Source organism: Pseudonaja textilis, chromosome 8, assembly GCF_049901715.1.
Source record: "Pseudonaja textilis isolate UNSWEBS1 chromosome 8, rPseTex1.2, whole genome shotgun sequence".
In the NCBI taxonomy this organism is placed as follows: Eukaryota; Metazoa; Chordata; class Lepidosauria; order Squamata; family Elapidae; genus Pseudonaja; species Pseudonaja textilis.
In genome coordinates, this window is record NC_141997.1 from 18,435,110 (window position 1) to 18,457,689 (window position 22,580).

At 36.9% G+C, this 22,580-nt stretch overlaps 1 protein-coding gene across 1 annotated transcript in view; it reads right to left on the reverse strand.

Annotated features, from left to right (window-relative positions):
• GABRG3 (gamma-aminobutyric acid type A receptor subunit gamma3) overlaps positions 1–22,580 on the reverse strand; it is a 415,770-nt gene that overhangs the window by 349,331 nt on the left and 43,859 nt on the right. Inside the window, exon 3 of the mRNA XM_087938441.1 lies at positions 22,046–22,113. Within this exon, the coding sequence (XP_087794567.1) occupies positions 22,046–22,113 (68 nt within the window). The remainder of the gene's footprint in view (positions 1–22,045; positions 22,114–22,580) is intronic.

Below are 22,580 nucleotides of genomic sequence, written 5' to 3' on the forward strand. Positions count from 1 at the left end.
AGAGGACCTGATTGATTGCTAGCAATTACTGACAATTACTGGATTGCATGGTTTGTTAGCTGCGTGTTTCCCTCTACTGCTGAGTTGCTGAAAGAAGAGAGGAGTTTTTTGAGTTCTTCATATCTCTACTGCGAGGAGATATATCACCGGACTGACATTTGTAAGTTTACTGACCTCTCTTTTTCGACACTGGAATTTGCAACTGAATAATCCCTGGATGGACTGAACTAGTGAATGATATATGGACTGTTTTGACTATGCTTTAACTCTTGCTGGAATAAAACTATTTAATTAGCACTGTGCCTCTGTTTTACTGAGTGTAAGCTACAAAGACATTTATCTCACATATTTTGCCTGCCTGCCTGACTGCCCTGCAGATCTTGCTAGGGTGTATCCCTAACAACCACTTTTAGAAGAACTGAAAATGCAACTTAAAAAGTACAAAGAAGATGCACAAGAAGGGAAAGGTTCTTTGGGCTTTGTATTTCAATTCTTAGAAATGGAGATCTGGAACTATGAGAAACAACAAGAAACGCTTGCAGAACAAGAAGATTGGGACAAAGAAGAAGCCATCTTTAATGATCAAGTAATTTTATGTGGGGGAAAAAAGGATAGTGGGGAAAGAGAATGAAAAGTTTAAGATTTGATAAAAAAACCAAAAAAAAGAAGAATAGTTTGAAAAATAAGTATAATATTAGAAAGCAACAGAAGAGGGGATTACAGAAGAGAGAATTAGAAGTAGAGATACAAGGGGGTAAAAAGGGAGGGAGAAGAAGAGGGGGGAGAAGGAAAGGAAAAGAAGTTATAAAGGACAGAAACAAAATATAGAGAAACAGGGAAAAGGTATAAGAATTGAAAGTATAAGCCTGTTTCGAGATAATGGGTGAAAACTTAATTGTGAAAGGGATTCTGCAAAGGTACATAAGATAATATTGTTATATTACAAATAGAAATATTTTTAGAAAATATGATTAAGATGATGGATAAAATATTTATCGTAATCTAGTGGAATGTTTGTTAATAAATAAATGAAATAAAGTGAATGAGATAATTAAATTAGGAAAGGATGGGAACATTTTAATTATTGTTAATGATTTATAAAATATAAGTGAAGAGAAATATGAAAAAAAAATAATTATGGAAAGTTTAGAAGTGTTCCCAAGGAAGTATGATATTTAATTGGAAAGAAATGTTAAAGATGTTAAGATTTTAATGAATATTAATTATAGAATTGAATTGGAATGGAATGAGTGCTTTATTTACATATATATATATATATATATATATATATATATATATATATATATATATATATATATATATATATATATATATTTGTTTTCTGAGGTTCTCGGGTATTTATATGTGGATCTTTGGTTGTTCGGTTTTCTCCCACGTAAGATTCAAGTATCTAGGCAACGTTTCGATGAAGTCTCATTCATCATCTTCAGGCTTCTGTCTCCGGCTCTGTGCTTTTCAGAGTAATGTGAGATTGCAGCTGCTTCCTCCTTTTAACTGCCAGTGGGGGTGGGACTTGATTGGGTGGGGGCTTGGCTGTGTTCTGATTGGGTGGGGGTGTGTTCTCATTGGTAGGGGGTTTGGTTGTGTTCTGATTGGTTGGGGGGTTAGCCGTGTTCTGATTGGTTGGAGGCGTGTTCTGTTCAGGTGGGGGCTTGGCTATGCTCCGGTTAGTCTTAGTTGCTGGGGGATTTGAGCTGGAGAGTTGTGATCTTGCTGTTTGGCTTCTAGTTCGTGGTCCTGTTGCATCTTCATAGTGGGTGTCGGTTTGCTTCATGTATGGCTCGGAGGGGTTTGAAGTGGGTAGTGATGCAGCTGTAGTGCAGCTTCTGGTCCATGGTCGTGTCTCATCTTCTGAGTGGGTGAGAGTCTGTTTTCTACATGGAAGTGTGGTGGTGGCATCTTGTGTGGCTCTTATGGGTGTGGGTCTGGTGTCCTTCTTCATGTTAGGTACTCGTCTGTTCATGAGGGCGGGTTTCCAAATGGCTGGAAGGCGGGAGGTGTCATCTCGTTTGTTCATGCTGTGTGGGCGTTTTTCTATCTCTATGGCTTCTCTGATTATTCTGCTGTTGAAGTGTTCGGTTTTGGCGATAGTTCTGGTATTTTTAAAATCAATTTCATGTCCTGTGGCTTTGAGGTGTTGGACCAGGGAAGAGGTCGTTTCTTCTTTTTTTGATTGAGTTCTTATGTTCTTCAATGCGTGCATTTATTCTTCTGTTAGTTTGTCCAATGTATGTGGTAGGGCAGGCAGTGCAGGGGATTTCGTATACTCCTTGGTTTTCTAATTCGATTTTGTCTTTGGGGTTTCTTAGGATGGTGGATATTTTTCTGTTTGTGCAGAATGCTGTTTTGATGTTGTGTTTTTGGAGGATCTTGCTGATTTTGTCTGTAGTGCCTTTTATATATGGGAGGAGGGCTTTGCCGTTTTCTTGTTCTCTGTCTTGGATTTTGGTTGGGGTTTCTTTTTGGATTAGGTGGGTAATCTTCTTTCTTTGGAATCCATTGGCTGTAAGTACGTTGGTGAGAGTGTGTAGTTCGGTTTTTTGGTGTTGTTCATCGCTAAGCATTTTGTTCTGGAGATGAGTGTCTTGGCTACGGAATTGATCTGTGCTGGGTGGTGGTGTGAGAGTGCATGTAGATAGCGGTTAGTGTGTGTTTTCTTCTGGTAGATGGTGTGTCCTAGGGAGCCATTGGATCTTTTGTATACCAAGACATCTAGGAAGGGAAGTTGGTTGTTGGCTTCTGTTTCCATGGTGAATTGTATTTTGGGGTGTAGGCTGTTGAGGTGTGTGAGGAAGTTGTTCAGTTTTTCTTTCCCATGTGGCCAGATTATGAAGGTGTCATCTACGTATCTGAGCCAGAGTTTGGGTTTGTGGTCGTATTTTTCTAGAGCTTGTGTTTCAAAGTGTTCCATGTAGAGGTTAGCGATGACAGGTGAAAGGGGTGATCCCATGGGTGCTCCTTCTATTTGTTTGTATTTTTGTCCATTGTAGGTGAAGTATGTATTGGATAGGCAGTGGTTGGTTAGATCTAGGATGTGCTTGGGGGTTGTATTTGTTTTGGATGGCTGTCAAGGCTTCTTTTATTGGCACTTGGGTGAAGAGGGATATGACATCGAAGCTTACTAGTAGGTCGCTAGGTTGTAAGTTTTGTTTCTTTATGATCTCGATGAACTGGAATGAGTTTCTTACGTGTGAGTTGATGGATTCTGCATAAGGTTGTAGTTGTTTGGCGAGAAATTTGGCTAGGTTTTGTAGAGGTGAGCCTATGGAGCTGACTATTGGTCTGAGTGGGGTTCCTTCTTTGTGTATTTTGGGGAGACCATAAAGCTTGGGGCATCTGGATGATTTTTCTCTGGGTATGATTCGTTGCTGGATTTCTTCACTGATGGGGGAGGCTTTTATTTTGGATTTGGTAGTTTTTCTAGGTAGGTGGTGGGGTCTGTCTTTAGGGGTTTGTATGTGGGGTCTTGGAGTAGGTTGGTTAGCTTGGTTTGGTAGTCAGATGTGTTCATAACCACTGTCGCATTGCCCTTGTCTGCTGGTAGGATTATTATGCTGGTGTCTTCTTTCAGGTTAAGTAGTGCAGTTTGTTCTTCTTTGGATAAGTTGCTTTTGGGTGGTTTGCTAGTGCAGAGGATGTTGGTGATTTCGAGTCTGATTTTGTTAGCATCATCAGGGTTGGTTTTGGTCAGGCTGGTTTCAACTCCACATATGATGGTTTCTGTGGGGATGTGTTTGGGAGCGACAGCAAAGTTGAATCCTTTTGAAAGGACCTTGGTTTCAGCTTCAGTGAGGATCTTGTCTGAGATGTTGTGCAATGTTTGTTTCATGTGTGGCTGTGGGGGAGGGGGAGTTGGTTTCTGGCATTGTTGTAGTTTCCTGAGTTTGTTGGTGTGAGTATCTGTCTTGAGGGTGGTCTGTGTTTCGGCTCTCCAGACAGCAAGTTGAAGATGCAACAGGACCACGAACTAGAAGCCAAACAGCAAGATCACAACTCTCCAGCTCAAATCCCCCAGCAACTAAGACTAACCGGAGCATAGCCAAGCCCCCACCTGAACAGAACACGCCTCCAACCAATCAGAACACGGCTAACCCCCCAACCAATCAGAACACAACCAAACCCCCTACCAATGAGAACACACCCCCACCCAATCAGAACACAGCCAAGCCCCCACCCAATCAAGTCCCACCCCCACTGGCAGTTAAAAGGAGGAAGCAGCTGCAATCTCACATTACTCTGAAAAGCACAGAGCCGGAGACAGAAGCCTGAAGATGATGAATGAGACTTCATCGAAACGTTGCCTAGATACTTCGAATCTTACGTGGGAGAAAACCCGAACAACCAAAGATCCACATATATATATATATATATATATATAATCTTTTTTAAAGAATATAGTGTGTATTTTAAGAATGTACCAAGCAGAATTCGATTGGAAGTTATGTATTATATTGAATGTTATAATCTTAAAGGTATACATTGAAGCTTAAATAAGAGTTGAATGGATAAAATTAAAAGATATAAAGGTATCATAGTCCAATGAGTAACTACAGGGGAAAATTTGTTTAATGAGAAAAAATAATATGAAATTGAAACAGGACAGATGAAAGTATAAATATAACGACTTGAATTGAGATGAAATAATCAAAATAAAGTTGAGAAAATTAAAAGAGGGGAAAAACTATGTAGAAAATGTAAAACAGTAATAAGATATGGAATAGAACACAAAAATGAGCATGAAATTGAATTTGTGTCTGAAGAAGTGATAACCCGGGACCATGCTAGTTTCAAAAAAATCATTTTATTTGTATTATGTTTTATTTTTGTGAAAACCCAAATAAAATTTTCATAAAAAAAAAAGATTTAGATTTGACAAATAGCTCATTTTTATTCCCCCCCTCCCAATTACAAACCAACAGATTGATTTGTGAAAACTCTACAGCATGGAAAATTGTTTCTTTTGGTGAATCTTACTCTTGAATTTAGATTAAAGATAATAAGGGAGGATTTGGTGATCATAGTCAGTGCCTGGAGAAATGTTAGGTGACTCTCGATGACTCTAAGTTTCTACTTTGTAAACACTGTGACAGTCACATTTGTTTTCATGATATGTTGAACATAATTTTATCCTGACAATGTTATTACCAGTTTTCAAATAAAAATAGACAGGAATGGCAACATTGTTGTTTTAACACTGTACTGCATTTACTGGAATTTAGAGGGGAAGGCATCAAGTTAGAAAATGGGAAACTATGAGTTCTAGTCCAACCTTAGGCATAAAACCAGTTGTATGACTTTGGGCCAGTCAATTTTCTCAGCCCCAAGAAAGAGCAAATCACCTCTAAAATATCTTGTCAAAAAACCTGTAAGGACTTGCCAAGTAGACTCTGAGAACTGAATATGATTGAAGGAAAAAAGATCATAAGGGTATCCTTGTACAACTGGACAACTGGACTATTGGATTAAGCTTACAACATTGGGTAGAAGAGGGGTGACAATCTCCCATTGTTTTTCCTTAACAAATAATATTCAAAACAAACTATGTACAAACTAACATTTAAATTGATGGCCCTACATAGTTTTGTCCAATTTTCTCTTAAAACCCACTAAATCAAGAGCTATCACCATCTTGATGCTTATAAAATCCATAATTTAGCTATTAATCTGAATGTTTTAGATGTAAGGCATCCAGAAAGTATCCATATCAATCACTCTGAGATGTTATCTCTCCAATTGATTTATTAGAAACAGATCTGGCATGTCAAAAGCAACTTCCCAAGTGAAAGTTTTTCACCCGTTACACAGAATCCACCTTCTTTTCTCCCTTCCCCCATTTCTACACTTAATAAATCACGAGAACCAATTAACTGCAACTGGAAATTCTTAATACGACATACAGAATAACCTTGAACTTTTCAACTCCTCTAACTCTCTAAAAAAAATGTGGCAGCTGAATTTCAAAGCTGACATTAGTGTTTTTAGTGTTTTAAAATGTTTTTAGCATTTTTAATGATAACTTATTTTCTGAATTGTAAGCCATGCAGTCACTGACTGTGATGGGTGGCTATGGAAATTGAATGAATAAATATATGACCATATAAAGAATAATTTCCTTTAATCAGCCTTAATCTTCCCCACTTTGTTTTAATATATGAATCCATTTTTTTCCTGTAATGGGTGATTTCAAAGACTCCATGAGTATAATATAGATTCCTCTATAGCCAAAAGGAAATATTGGAGCCTGATTCTTAAAATTCCCCAGTTGCCTTAGCAACACTAAAGCAATCTCAAAGCAAAATGTGATTCTATAAATCAACCTTCCCAAATTTAGTCTTACATAATTTCAACTTTTAATAAATATATTCATTACCTTTTTATCCAATACTCCTCAAGTAGAAAGATGCTTTATCTTATACTCCTCAAAGAGAAAGATGCACAGGAAATGGAATTTACTTTGTAAAATACCTGCGTGATATACGTATTTAACAATACATTATAGATGAATTCAATTACCACATTATAATACTATCAGTATTATACTTTAATATTACAAGGATTATAATCTAATCTGGATAGGCCTATAAGGAAATACTGAAGGCCATGGGTGTCAAACTCGCTGAGTCACAATACCATCACATGATTTCGTGATGGTTTTTCCATTCGCAGAGTTGAAGTGGGTGTGGCCTGCACAGGATACATGCGCCCACAGGCCACCAGTTTGATAGCCCTGCTGTAGGCAGACAATCCACAACAGACCTTTTCTTTAGTAATTGTCAGTTATGCCTATTAAAATTAATCTAAAAATTGAAGAATTACAGTTTTTGTTTGCAGCAATTTCAATTCAATGTAAAATTAAGAAAAAGTGGCTTGTAGCTCCTAAAGATTCTGAAATTATTTATTTGCTTATTTTATTAATGGAATTTATATATCCACCCATTTCCCAACTTTAATTCTGGGTGGCATTTGGTAGTCAGTAAAAAAAAGAATGCAGGGATAAAAACAGACATTAAAAATAGAAAAAAACCAGCACTAAAATGAAGATGGTTAAAACTGAAAATATATGTAAACCCAAAGCAGAGACAGAATGAGTACCTCCATCTCAATAGCCACGTAAACAAAGCTCCACTTCTTTGGGATCTCCAGGTCTGAGGGCATAACCAGGTCTTAGGGGACTTCTGGAACATCAGAAGTCATGGAGTTAACCTAATGTTCAAGGGGAAGACTTTGCAGGTCCCAAAGCAGAGAAGACCTGCCACTTTAGATCTGCCAAATGTATGTCCCTGGCAATGGTATCCACAACATGCCTTTTTGCTGGATCTAATGGGCATGGGTGATATAACTGGGGAGACATGACATGAGTGATTATGAGTAGAACCTTCTATCCAGGGGCAGGCAAAACTGGCACACAACTTGAAGCTATATAAAGGCCTTGCTAGCCATAACTTCCACCTTCTCATTGAGCAGGATTTGTGAGTGTAAAGGAACCTCAGAAAATGCAGTAGATCTGTTCTGAATAGTATAGTCCCATCTATTGTAGTACCAAAGATGGGATAGATCTAGAACAATAGGCCCCAAAACCCTTGCCAGGATTCAGGTGAAGTCTGTTATTCCCCATCCAGATCCTCATAACTTTCTGATACTGTAATAAGACACTGACAACAATACTTAATTGCCAGTTGTGAAAATGTGTAGTTTATTATCTATACTGATGATAAACTAAACATCTTGATCCAATCTGGGTTGGTCACTGGGACCAGATATTTTGGAGTCTGAAAGCTTGGCAGACAAAACTTCTGGTCCTGATGACTGACCTGATTGGATCCTGCAACATTATCCTGGGACACGTATTTTGCCTTCATTGCAGTGGTGGGATTTAATTTTTTTCACTACCAGTTCTGTGGGCATGGCTTGGTGGGCGTGGCAGGGGAAAGATACTGTAAAATCTCCATTCCTTCCCCACTCCTGGGGGAAGGTTACTGCAAAATCCCCATTCCCTCCCCACCCCACTAACCTGCTTTCTAGCTCCGTTCTCCTGTGCAGGGCAACAAAAGAAGACCCAGCCGATCAGCTGGGACTCAGGAGGCAGAGAATAGATGGGGGTGGGCCCAGTCAGAGGTAGTATTTGTCGGTTCTCCAAACAACTCAAAATTTCCGCTACTGGTTCTCCAGAATTGGTCAGAACATGCTGAATACCATCTCTGCTCCATTCATATATATCTTGACCCCTGATATATATCCCATAGTGATGAATGAGCTTTATATGAGTGACCATATAAATGCCAAAGCTTGTTTACCTCATAAAGCAGTGGCTGAAAACAGAACCTCTTCTCAATCATCAATGCCTAGAATTGATGCTTGAAGAAAGGAAATGAGCTAACACAACACTGTGCCCCATACCCCCAATCCTCTGAGACAATCCAAAAGGATACCATGATTGATGGTATTGAAAGCCACCCAGAGGTCAAGTAGGGACACAATGTTGTACAGTTTTTAAGTGAATTACTGCAGTTGTTAAGTTAGTAAGTGAATGTGGCTTTCCCATTGACTTTGCTTTTCAGAAAATTGCAAAAAGTGATCACATCAACCCAGGATAGTGCAAATATCATAAATATGACTCAGTTGCCAAGTGTCTGAATTTTGATCACATGACCATGTGGATGCTGCAATGGTCTTAAGTGTGAAAAATGATCTCAAGTCACTTTTTTCAATGCAGTTGTAACTTTCCACAGTCACTAAGTGAATCATTGTAAGTCAAGGACTACCTATATAATAATCCCAACTGACCTCTAGAGCCCAACTTAGCAAACAGGATCTTACATTGAGAAACCTATAGAAAAGCATCCCTGAAGGTCAAAAGGGATTTTCAAATGACAATTGTCACATCCTCAATTTAAATATCAAATCAGGATATATCCGGTTTTACTGTGACTACAGTATATTGTATTTGCTTTAAACTTACTTTATTTACTATTTCTCCTTCTCTAGTTATATCCTCTCATTCACACATAAACAGATGGTTCAAGATAAGAGATGTATCAAGAAAGATTGTATGTGCATGTAACACAGCAACGGTGCTGTGTGTGTTTCCAAAACGCAGTCTGTTGCTATTATTTAACCAATCTGTCTCTTTTTCAGGTTTCTAGAGAACTTGAGAAGAAGGTGCTACTGCTTTAAGAGTCATAATAAATTTAAGGAGCAGGTTCCTTAAAACAGCTGCTTCTTTTTTCTTCAAGTTAGTGTGAAAGATTATATAGTTGGGTTGCTTTAATAAATAGCAGAAAAACATTACACCTCAAAAGTTCCATGGCACTTCTCCAAAGAAAATTTAAAAGAAACACAGCCTCACAGACTAATGTTTTCAAAATAAATCTTTTCCTCAATAATAGATAATTATTGACTTCCAAGAATTCTTAGCTGCACTTACATCTTATGGAAATCAATGAAACAAATTAGTGCTAACAGAACAATTTGATTTCCAAAGCAATTAAGTGTCAACAACTCTGAAGAACGGCCACTCGTTAGCATCTGATAGCAATGTTTAAAGATAGTAGTGTAAAACTTTTGAGATGTACATAAATATGAACCATTAATATAAATCCATAAATGACAGAAATAATATGATGCCTACATTGCTTATTGTATCTTATCATTCATTAGAAAATAAAGCAAATTTTTATTAGAGCTTGTGGCCATTTTGAACAAGCTTTAGAGTGAAAGATCTGAACTATCTCCAAAGTAAGACAATTTTGATTGAACGTGTTCCAAAAAAAAAAAAGAATCCAGTTTAAAAGTTGTGGCTTTCAAGCTATAGCAGGTAGAGTAGTTTTTGACCGACCATTTTATCATCCAATCAGGGGAATAACTTCACTAGTACACACAGATAGGAATGCTTATTTAAAATTTTGCAGGCATCTCACTTTAAAATGATTTGCTGATTATTTCATCAGTTTCTGTACCATACTCACGAAAGAAAGGAAAAATAAGTATTCCCTTTAAAAAAAAATGCACACATATTATGAAGACTTATTGTACTATTCCCTACACATAGAAACCAACACACATTATACCTATTCATATCACACTTATTGGATTTTATAAGGTTAGAAGAATTGCAATTCTTCATTATGGCAATATTCTTGAAAAGTTGTAAGCATTTTTAAAAGTTTCACTTTGGAAGAAGTGTTCTGTTTTAAATATAGTTTCCTCTCCTATGCTCTGAGCCTTTTCCCTTCATGTGGACTCCTATTTTTACAACTTTGACTCAATTCTGATAATGCTTAGAATATTTTAGTTATCTGTTGATCGTCGCTTATAATCAATCTGGAAATACCTAAAGCTTTAGAAAATGATAATTGTTAACACTTGTTAATTCTTTGAGGGAATCCTCCACTTATGACCACAACCAAGGCCAAAATTTATGTTGCTACGTGAGACATTTGTCAAGAGAATTTTGTTTCATTTTATAACATTTCTCACCACAGTTGTTAAGTGGAACACTTCAGATTTAAGTTAGTAACATGGTTGTTAAATGAATCTGGCTTCCCCATTGACTTTCCTCGTCAGAGAGTCACAAAAAGCAATCACATGACCCTGGGACAATGCAACCATCATAAATATGAGTCAGTTGCCAAGGGACTGAATTTTGGTCAATTGACTACATGATCATAAATGAGAAAAACAGTCATTGGTCACTTTTTTCAGTGTCATTGTAACTTCAAACTGTCACTGTTGTAATGTCGAGGACTACCTCTATAGGGATTCTAGAAATGGTCTTCATTGTGGTATGGTAAGATAGCAGAATGTAGAATACTTTCCACTTTATCTTACTGAAAACAAAATCAAGGTGGAGTTATTTTGAATTTCTTCATTATACTATCCACTTTCTTAGGACTGAATAATCTTTTTTGAAACTGCTCCCTTAATGGTTGAATCACTCCTCCTCCTTTCAATGATAGGCCTCTATTCTTTTGTTGACATTCACAAATGCATAGATATTATGAAAGCAGCATGCACAATTAGTCAACAATAAATGTACTATATTTGGTAGGGGCTTATTTACTCCCAGGAAAGAGGGGATAGAATTGCAAGTCTCATCGTGCAATTTTATCCTGGTTCTTGAAAGTGTCACAGGATTTATACAAAGAAAGGATTTTCTCTAATTGGGTTCAACAACCAGGTTGGGGTTTGGGACAACAATACAGAAGTGATCGTCATTGTTACTTTCAGGATGTTTTCTTTTTTATAACTTCATAGTTTTATAGCACTGGAATTTTGTATCCAAGAAATTTTATCCACATCCAAATACTAACCACATCTGACCTTGATTAGCTTTTTTGTATCTGTTACAATAATCAGTGATTGTTTCCTTATAGACCATAAGTAGCTGTAGAAAGTGAGCACCCACACTTCTCCTAGAAGAATGAAATATTCTAGGAAATATTAAAAAGGCAGAATAGTATACCTCCCTGGATGAGAAAAGGAGATACAAGCTCTTGGAAAGCAGCCCCCACCTTTTATTCCTGTAGCCCCAGAAAGACTTGGGCCATCCTGTCTACAAGACAAAAGGCTGGGCTATCTTATTTACTCACAAAAGATCTTCACTCTCAGAACATAATAGGATTAGCCCTGTACCCATCTCACCACATGGCACCTGAGAAGATTACATCACCCAGCAAGATTCAACCAAGCCTGGGACTCAAGGCAACTTACAAAGTTACCCCCTGCATGGGAGTATGACAACCAATCAGAATACATTTCTTTCACAGGAACAGGAAGCAAGTTCAAAGCACAAGAGAGGATCTCTCTCTCTCTCTCTCTCTCTCTTATTCCCCCCTCCTCCCTCTCTATCATGCTCGATTGCCCAAGAGCTCAAACCATGTGGTCTTGTCCACCATTACATTGTCTTTCCAAACAGCCTCCATGTCTCCAGTGTCTTTCTCCCCACTTGGAACTGAACCTATAGCCATCAGATAAGAGAATCTGTCTTCCATGGTCTGGTAACTAATTAAAGAAGAGAAATCAAGCAACCAGTAGAATGGTGTGAATGGTCTCTTAATCATCTGTATTACAAAGGAACCAATTATTATTTCACTTGTGACAAAATCAGAAGACAGTGATATAAAGAATGTCTATGGTCATGCATTCTAGCAAGTCTTAATGTGGCTTTCTGGAAACTAACCAAGCAGAGAAGAACTCTAGAGTTCAGGAGAAAATTAGAGAGCAACCAACCAATAGAGTAGTTTACCTTCAGAAGTTGTGGGTGCTCTTTTACTGGAGGATTCCTCACAAAGACTGGACAACCATTTGTCTGAAATAATATAGGGTCTCCTGCTTGAGCAGGAGGTTGGACTAGTTTCTCCAAGGTCCCTTCCAATTCTATTATTCTATTATGTTGTATGAGTATGTTGCCCAAATCAAGTCTAGATTATGACAAAATCAATATTTATGTTCTAGACTGTCATTTGAACCCAGTCAACCCAAGCTTAGCCCATCTTAGCAGCATCTCTGAACCAGAACAAAAGGACTTATTTGGGCCAACAAAATTAGATTTGATGTAATGCAAAAGTGCTATAAGTTTTGGGAAGAAGCCCCTGTGGTGATACTCAGACAGGACTGCAACATAAAAAGATCATGGGGCTGTGATAGCAAGATGCAAATCTCAATTCAGTCTGCAGTTGGGGATACAAAAGGAACATTTGTCTCCAAAATTATTGGGAAGGAGTTGGACATAAAAGGTTAGTCACTTCCAGAGATAATTCTGGCAGGGCAGAGCTGGCGCTGAAATGATACGGCATGCAATCTTACAGGTCTGAGATCCCTGCCGATATCTTTGCTCCTGGACTATCCAAACAGATCTAAACTGTCCCGAAGAGATGGTGAATGTAAAGAGCACATCCTGTCGATCCCAGGGATACCGCAAAATCCCTGGTAGATCCAGGAGAAGCTCTTTTTGCCAGCAGCAAAGAGGCAGCCATTAAAGCTGCTGAAGTTGGGATAGCTCCAAAATGAAAGAGAACAGAAAGAGAAAGTATGCCAGTTTGGTGAGAATTTTTTTCTTTACTTTAAGATTTAAAAGGACACCCTAAAGAAAAGAAAGAATCTGTAAAATCTCAGACAGAAGTGATTAAGTGGCAATTTTAAATGGGAAGTTTGTTTGTTTTGGGGTTTTTTTGGCTCTTCATATATGATTTTTTACTTTGAAGTGGACTGGTCTTTTTTTTCTACCTTATTTTTTTTCTTTTTTGTCTTTTCTCCTTTTTGTCTTAAGACAAAAGATTTCCTTTTAGCTTTTTTTTTCTATAAACCTTTTTTCCTTTTTAATTAATTTTTATAATAATTTGTTTGGAAAAGGAGGGGGAAAGTGAAAACAGAGGAAACTTTGTGACACTGCCAACTAGAGGCTTAGAAATATTGTTTCTCTTTTTTTCTCTCTCGACCAGACAAAGCTAAGAAAGAATTCAGACTTCTTTTCAAGGACTTTGAGCCTGTCTGATAAGATAGAGGGAAGAGCATGGGAGAGTATTATTGCAGGTGCTCTTCTGAGTTTCTATCAATATTTGGAGTCTGGTATTGAAGTATACAGAAAAAAGACGATAAGACTCTAGAGAAGAGAGCTATAAAACTTAACAAAAGCCTTGGATAATTAAATAGGTGCAGTGTGTTCTTTTTCTCTTTTTTAAGTTGGGCTATTCCTCAATTTAACAAACCCCCTCCTTATCAGCTTATTATTTGTAATAGTCATTTGGATCTTTGGCCTTTTTGGAACTTGCTTTTGTCTTTCTTTTTCGCTTTTGGAGCCTAAATTTTACTTTTGCATTTTATTTTAAAGGAAAAGTCTTAGTATTAATGTTTTCCTTCTTTTTTTTTTTTAAAGGAGTAGTCTTTTTTTTTTCTTTTTTCTCTCTCCCTCTCCTGCATTTTTTATTTACTTTCCATATTGGTTTTTCTTTTGTGGCTTCCTTTTTTTTGTATACCTTTTCATACCTGAGACTTTTAATTGGATTAAGGTGTTGAAAAACCTGAAGAACTTCTTCTTTTTCTTCTTTAGTTTTTTACTTTTTATTTTTCTACCTCCTACAAGATTTAACTATTTTTTCCTTTTTCTCTTTATGGTTTTTTCTTCCTTTTTTGAGTTTTTACTGCTATTTAACTAATCGATTGGATTAAGGTATGCAAGAACCTGAAGAATTTTTTTTATATCTTGCTTCTTTTTTTCCACTATTTTTACTTGGAATTACAATTGGTTATTTCATGAGTGGATTAAGGTCTAGAAGAACCTAAAGATTTTGAGTCATCTGAAATGAGCAGGAAACTAACAGTGGCTGGTTCTTCAATTCCTACTTCTTCCTCTTCACCATCTGGAGGACAACACTTAATACAGATGATGTTACAACAAGAAAAAGAACAGGAAAAGGTGACACTGCAGATGATAATGCAAGGAATTCAAAGCATACAAGCAAGAACAGAGAATATTGAAAAGAGAATAGAAAAAACTGATGAAAAGGTGGAGAATATTCAACAAATGGTGATGAAACATGATGAGAGATTCCCCAAAATTGAAGAAGAAGATAAATATAGAGATAAGAAGATTGGAGATATTGATGGCAGATTAACTGTGATTGAACAAGATAAAAGTGGGATGCTGAGATGGGAATGAACAGATCAGAACTTTATCTCAGATTCCAAAACATAGAGACAAAAGGGACAAAACTTAGCTGAGATAATGACAGAAATCTTTGCTGAAGTTCTGGAAATAACCAAAGAGAATGGATGGAATAGACAAGGTTTTTCAAGTCTTCACAAGATATGCAATGAGAAATAGCTTATCAAGAGAAGTTATTCTCCAAAGTATTTGAAGGCAGAACAAGAAGCAATGGATGGAAACTAATCAAGGAGAGAAGCAACCTAGAACTAAGGAGTAATTGTTCTGACAGTTAGAACAATTAATCAGTGGAATAATTTGCCTCCAGAAGTTGTGGATGCTCCAACACACAGTGGGTTTTTAAAGAAGAGATTGGATAACAATTGTCTGAAATGGTATATGGGGTTGGACTAGAAGGTCTCCAAGTCTGTTATTCTGTTATCTGATGCCATTTTCACAGAAATCATCAATAGTAATTTAGGTCTAAAGTTGCAAACTTGCCCCCCAAAAGTTTGAATGAATATGAATACATATGCATACTTTTCTTTAATGTTTGCGTTTTCTCCATCGTTTTCCCTAATACATAAATTTTTGCATACTTGCTGTTTCTCCTAATGTAGTTCATTTTCAGGATTGCTGTCATAAATCATACTGTACTTTGGAAAATTGCGGTTTCTTACTATATTTGTGTTCCAAATTTCCACACATACATCACCAAATGATTTTATTTTGAAATTCAAATGCCTCAAATTTCACACCCATTTCTATTTTGTAATGAAAGCTACATGTTTGGCAAAAACTCAATTTCCAACTGATAGGAAGATAAAAAATAAGAATAATAAGAAAAGTAGTCTTGTCTGTAAACAAACAAAAAACAAACAAACAAACAAAGCATTTGATAGACAAAAGTGTTATTTGTCTGGTCCATCAGTGCCCTGATATAAGAAGGCTGGGAACATTTAAACTTCAGGTGTTAATTCACTGCAGTTGGGTTGGGTTGATGTATGTATTTATCATACAAATATGACTCCAGACCTGTTAGGAACCAGAAAAGTGGGAACAGGAGAGAAGATGGATTCTTGAATGCACCACCAAGCTGAAGCATCCTGAAAACTGTTTCCTAGCTACAACAATCCATTTTAAAGCTAGCATTAATAGTCCAGGATTTGAGCATTGCCACATCTTAGCCATGAAAACACCTACATGGCGTCACTTCTTATCCCCAAAGACTTGTTATGAATATGGAGCTAGAGGTTAGGCAAGGAACTTAGCTATTTGTGTAGCCTCAAAAAGCAGCCCACACAATCTGCGGTAAGAGGTCTTCAGGTGAACTTCTCCATTATTTCTCCACTTTGTGCTTGCAAAATAATCAATTAAGAAATGCATCTTGAACCAGATTCTTCTCTTAGGAATGCACAACTCTTCCTCCAATAGAAAACACCAAAATCTGGAAATGTGCATCATGCATCCTTTCTAGTTTGGAGTTGCTACATTTGCTTCCTGTGGAAAGTTGGTAAATTTAGATACACGGAAAACCCAGCAATAACTACAGAGGAGAAAAAGGAAGAGTTAAAAGAATGGCCCTCGCCCCATCTAGATAAACTGCTGCCGAAAATGATGATTGAATAGGTTGCCTGACACCTTGTTCCAATATCTGCCACAGAATATTAAGAAAGAACTTTTGGATGGAAAATCTGCTGTAATGGTTTCCAGAGGAATAAACTGTGATAATATTTTGCAGCAACCAACCTCCTGCCATGTTTATTCCAAGAATTAGATCTGCCAATCACTTCTGTGATCATAGTTTTGAGTGTTTCCTGATCTTGGAATCTCCATATGATGGATCTACCTCATTTAATGTTTATCTGAAATCTCAAACATATGCCTATAAAAGAAGTAGACTAATATTTTGCTTCAGTGTGTCCTCAGACATCTCTCTCTCTCTCTCCCTCCCTCCCTCCCTTTCTCTCTCTCCCTTCCTCCTTCTCTCTCCCTCCCTCCCTCTCTCTATCTCTCTATCATGCTCAATTACCCAGGACCTCAAACCATGTGTTCTTGTCCACCATTACATCATCTTTCCAAACAGCCTCCATGTCTCCAGTGTCTTTCTCCCCACTTGGAACTGAACCCAGAAAGACATTTCTTCCAACATACTCAATCCTCATTATTCACAATGCAGGTAGTCCTTGCTTAACAACCCAACCAATAACTCTGTCACTATCAAAGTGATCATCGATTGGGATAGCAAGTGAACATGACTGTGTTTTCCAATTGTAAAGACAAAACTGCTTAGGTTCATACCTTTGGCTTTTGTTTGCCTCCCAAATGCCCCCTTTCCTGAGTGCCTGCTCACTGTCTTGTACACTTTGAAAACTAGGCAATTGTGCTACACCTGGGAGTGGAAGCTGCCGGTGTGCTAAGCAAACAGCTTACTCTCTTTTGTCCCCAATCTCTCCCTCAGAGGGGCAGGGGGGCAGGGGGAAAAAAGCAAGCAATTTCTATAGACAATCTTTCCTTTGCTTGATCCTTTCCCACCCCTGGCATACTAGAATTGCTCTCACGGTGTGGGAGATCAAACCGCTTGCTCTTGTAAAATATCTCTCTCTACAATCTCTATGCTTTGGGGGTGGGGGAGGATCAGGCAAAGGAGAAATTGCTGACAGAAATTGCTTTCCCTCAACCCCGTCTTGCAAAGCAAAGAGACTGGAGAGACAGAGGCTGTTGTGAGGAAAAATGAGATACTGGAGTGCTACGTACATCATACTGAATGCCTGAGCACAAGGCAAGCTATAAATCTAGCAAATAAATAAATACATAAGCTAACAAAGGTAGATTTATATATATATATATATATATATATATATATATATATATATATATATATATATATATATATATATATATATATATATATTTTAAAAAACAAGGTTTTCAGAATGCATTTTTAAAAAAGACCTGGAAATACCAATGAGAAATAAGAGTAATCAGTAGCCATGGACATCCATGCTGAGATAAAATACATTAAGAACTGCTTTCAAGAAAACAAAGACGAGATACCATCAATAAAAGCACCTATGTCCAGTCTGTTGCCAGTCAGTGTAGATCCATCGCTCATGTTCTCTCACCAGTTTGCCTGCCTATTCACTTGCTTTCACCAGCTGGTGACCACTTTCTTCCCCTCAGTCTCCTGATCAGCATCCACCTGTTCATTGTCTTCTTGCCAACCGATGTCTTTCTTTCCCTACCCAGAAGCTTTATTTCTGCCAACACTTTATTTGTTCATTTGCTGTCCTGTCACAAGCACTCGCCAGAGAAAGGAAAGTTTCAAAAATCTTCTCATCTGCTCCCCAAGGCAGAAATACCTTGAGAGAGATGTGAGCTAGAGCAGCGGTCACCAACTGGTGGGCCGCAAGAAAATTTCGGTGGGCTGCAGAGAAATCTCACTCCCAGAACACCCCCAAAGCAATTAATCCAGGCTGCGCAGAAACATAAGGCTGCGCTGTGCACAAGGCAATGGAAACCTTTCCCACTCACTCACTCCTTACCCGGCACACTTGCCTGCTAAATTGCTATTTTTCCTTTTTCCGACCATCAGCTGTTCTGCTGGGCTGGGAGATTTATCTAGGAAGCAGGAAATAATTGGATTTCTTGCTTTTTAGCTAATCTTTAAATCTTTGGCTCTACTTTTAAGCACAGCTGAACCTCTCTTAAGACTGAAGGTTCTATTATTCAGTGCAGACTCATGGCAAGCAAATTTTATGTGACAGACTCAGGTAGCTGATGGCAGATAGATAGTTCACTGAATGATTCTCTGAGCAACTCAATCTGCCTGCCTGCATTGCCTGATTTTGGGTAAAAGTTGCTCTTTTTTATTTAAAAAAAAAATCAATATTTACATACATGGTGTGTTGTGAGTTAATTTTGTGAGTTTGCTTGCTAGCAAATTTTATGAGTTTGCTTGCAAGCAAATTTTATGTGACAGACTGAGCTAGCCGATGGTAGATAGATAGATCACTGAATGATTCTGTGAGCAACTCAATCTGCTTGCCTGCTTTGCCTGATTTTGGGTAAAAGTTGCTCTTTTTTATAAAAAAAATCAATATTTATATAAATATTTATAATATTTACATACAAGCCATGCCCAGCCAGTCACATGACCACCAAGACACACCCACTAATTAGGCCACACCCACAGAACTGGTTAGTGGTCCCTGGAATTTAAAATTATTAGTTTGGTGGTCCCTGAGGTCCAAAAGGTTGGTGACCCCTGAACTAGTGGTTAATATTAGGAACAGACAGATTTGTGTCTGCCCTCAGCAATGCAAGTTCTGTGCATGACTTTGGGTCAGTCAAGCTGATTGGGCATCCTGACTGGGCAGCTGACTTTGCTAGATTATTATGGGGAAACTCTGAAGAAGAATGTGTATGTAGGCTGCCTTGAGTGCCAGGAGAATAGTTGGGGGAAGGAAGGAAGGAAGGAAGGAAGGAAGGAAGGAAGGAAGGAAGGAAGGAAGGAAGGAAGGAAGGAAGGAAGGAAAAAACTGTACATGTATGTTTATCCTTCTACCATTAAATGTGTATATTCTAGTTAGACTGCCAATATTATTGGTACACAAAGCTCTGAAAGCACAAATGTGTGTATGTTTCCAATTCAATAAAATATATTTAAATGTTATTCACTTGGCAATTCTTTATGCTTTATTCGTGGATGAGCGTCCCACAGGGAGGAAAAAAATGAATCAGTTTCTGAGTAAATCAGTACTCAGGGGCAAAATGCACTTACTATGTTTCTGTACGAGAGAATCTTTTTTAAAGCTTCAAAGTGGTTTAATATAATTTAAATTAAAACAATATATAAAACAATCTTAAAAACAAAATTAAAAATCTAGGGAAATTAATACATAAATGAAAACAAAACTAAAGGATATTTTTTACTAATTTTCTCAAATGCCTCCAGGAATTAACAAGTCTTGCCAAACCTCTAAAAGATAGACATATTTCAAAGGGCTTTAGATGTTTGAAATATCTAGGAAAAAAATCCTTTTTTATCCATCAGCCTGAATTTCAGTAAGAAAATTCAGTCAGAGCCTTTGCATTTGGGAATATATGAAAGCAAAAGTTCTTTTATCTTAGATCACGAATAAACCCTTTTTCTGGTCTTTGGAACACAAGTCAGAGTTTCCCTTTAAAAATAATAAATAGAATCATGACAATAAATGCAATTATTTCCTTTTATTAACATATAATTAATATTAAGCTAGATAACAATGCATTAACTACCATATAAATAAAAGTCTTCTAATTGGGTCAATTTCCAAAAAAAGTATGAATAGGAAAAAATGTAATTTGGATCATTTACAATAGGAAAAGACTTTACTATTGATACATTAAAGCCTGAAAGTGGAAATTACAAGAGATTTAAATGTAATTTAATGCATACTCATGGATACATAGATATATGGACTTGTGAACACTGCAACAAAAGCACATGTATTTTATTCAGAAAGACATAAATCTCATGCTGCACTTTATTTAGATACCCAAAACTTTCTCAAATTTCCTGCAACAAATTCAAATTGTACCAATTCTTATATCAGATCACACTCCAGTGATTATCGCACTTAAATTAGAAGAGATTGTTCCATTTTCTCAATCCCATAGTACTGTACTATGAAGAAGGAAAACAACAACTTATCCAAACTTTGAGAATTTTTTTTCAAGAAAGTAATACAAATAAAACATTTCTAAGAATATCTCAAAAGTGCTTTTCCAAGAAGCAACTGGACTTTCTTGGTTTCTTTCCTTGAAAATGTTTGTCTTCTCACCCAAGAAGCTTTTTCAGTTCTGAAGAAGCTGAAGAAGCTTCTTGGATGAGAAGCAACATTAATTTAAGGGCGGGTGGGGGGAGGAATCAAGAAAATCTTGTTGTCTTTTGGAAAAGCACTTTTGGGATAGCAAGATAGGATACTATAAAAAGCAATCTTAAGAGGTGGGTAAATGCATTAGATCAGCATGCTTAAAAAACAAACACAAAAAGCAAGTAAACTTTATTTGGAAATTAACAATTTATTAGCAAACTATTATAGAACTAGATCAGATACTATTTACGAAGAGTTGAATGGTTTGGAGACAGAAAAATATCTCCCAGGTTATTCTTGCTAAGTAAATGTATTATGAATATGTAAATAAAAATTCTAAAATATTGGCAAATAAAGTGAAAAAAGCTAAGAAAAATATGTATAAATGTAATTTTAAAATGCAGTGTCAAATTTTGATCAAATCCAAAGGTATAAATGAACAGTTTAAACTTTTCTCAACAATTATATTCTTCAAATAATCAATCATCAATAAAAATTAATTAATTTTTAAATAGTTTAACATTCCCAGAACTGCATGTAGAATATATTCAATATATGAACTCTCTTTTTTACATTTCAGAAATTTCTGAAGTTTTTAATATTATTTAAAATAGTAAATCTTCTAGTCCTGATGTATTGTCAGGGGAATTTTATAAAGAATTTAGAGAGATTTTAATATCTGGATTTTTATTTTAATGCAATACTTTGTATCAAGGGGATCCTTTAACAGAGTTTTGGAAACAGTCTAAAATAATTCTGATTCTTAAGTTGAGTAAAGTCTTGAACATTACATTATGAAGTCTGACCTCATCCCTCAAAGAAAACAGCTGGTGATAAGAGATTGAATTATGAGGATAGATAGCCATCCTATCTTCTATGACAGCCTTTCAAATACTTGAAAATAGTTATGTTTCCCACACAATCTTTCTTTGGCCAGGCTAAAAGTACCCAACATTTCCAACTGTTCCTTGTGAGTTTTTTCTTCCAGATTTTTTGTCATCTTAATTGCCCTCCTCTGCCTTCTCCCTGTACATCATCAAATAGACTTCCAATGAATAGCAACCAAGATTTTCAGAAGCAAAAAATCTTAAAACTTCACATTAAAAACTTCACAAGCTTAGCACAATTACCCAGAAGTATTTTCAAGCAAATATACAGAGGGTTGTGTTATTAGCTTTTATTGTCTTTTCTTAACAACAGCATTATTTCCCAGAGTTTGCTGAATTGAGGGACAACAAACGCCTGTAGTCTGCCCATAGCTTTATTTCAATTTTGTATTTTTGAAGATACACTGAATATTCATACTTTTGTGATAGACAGATCACAGCATGCTATTTGCTGAACGTTATTTTTGCCCTTTGGGAAAAGGACAAAGACTTGTCAGGCACACAGAACAAGAACATAGAAAATAGAATGACATCTGCAGCAATAACATTTCACCTCACATTTAGGAAAAATTAAAGAACTTGGTTATTGATACAAGAAGCAGCCCTGCCAATAAAGTAATTGTGTGTGTGACACTTACCATATTTATTGATGACACAGGGCCAATGCTATTAACATAGATGTCAACATCAATGACTGTGGGTTTCGCTGTGAAAGGAAAACCAAAAAGGTGGCATTTAATATTGTCTCAAATACAATACCACTGTATCATGTTAAACATTTTTATAACTATGTCATTCTGAACTTAAGTCTGCTGTGGAATCACGAGACTAAATAGGTTTTTGGTTGGTTGGTTGGTTGGTTTGCAAGAACCTTTTCAAACTGTCATACTTGTAAGACACGCAGCTTCAAGATTAGGGTTTATATTTGGTACACCATACTCTATTTTTTCTTCAGTTCCATCACTGGTATTTTGGCTCCAGCCTCTGTAGTGGTTAAGAGAGCAGGCAGGAAACCAGGGGACAAAGATTTCTAGTCCCGCCTTAGGCATTTATGCCAGCTGATTGACTGGTCATTTTCTCTCAGGCTGAAAAAGCAGGTAATGATAAACCACTTCTTCTGAAATCTTGTCATAAAACTTGTTTGCCCAGATAGTCATCAGGAATCAAAATTTA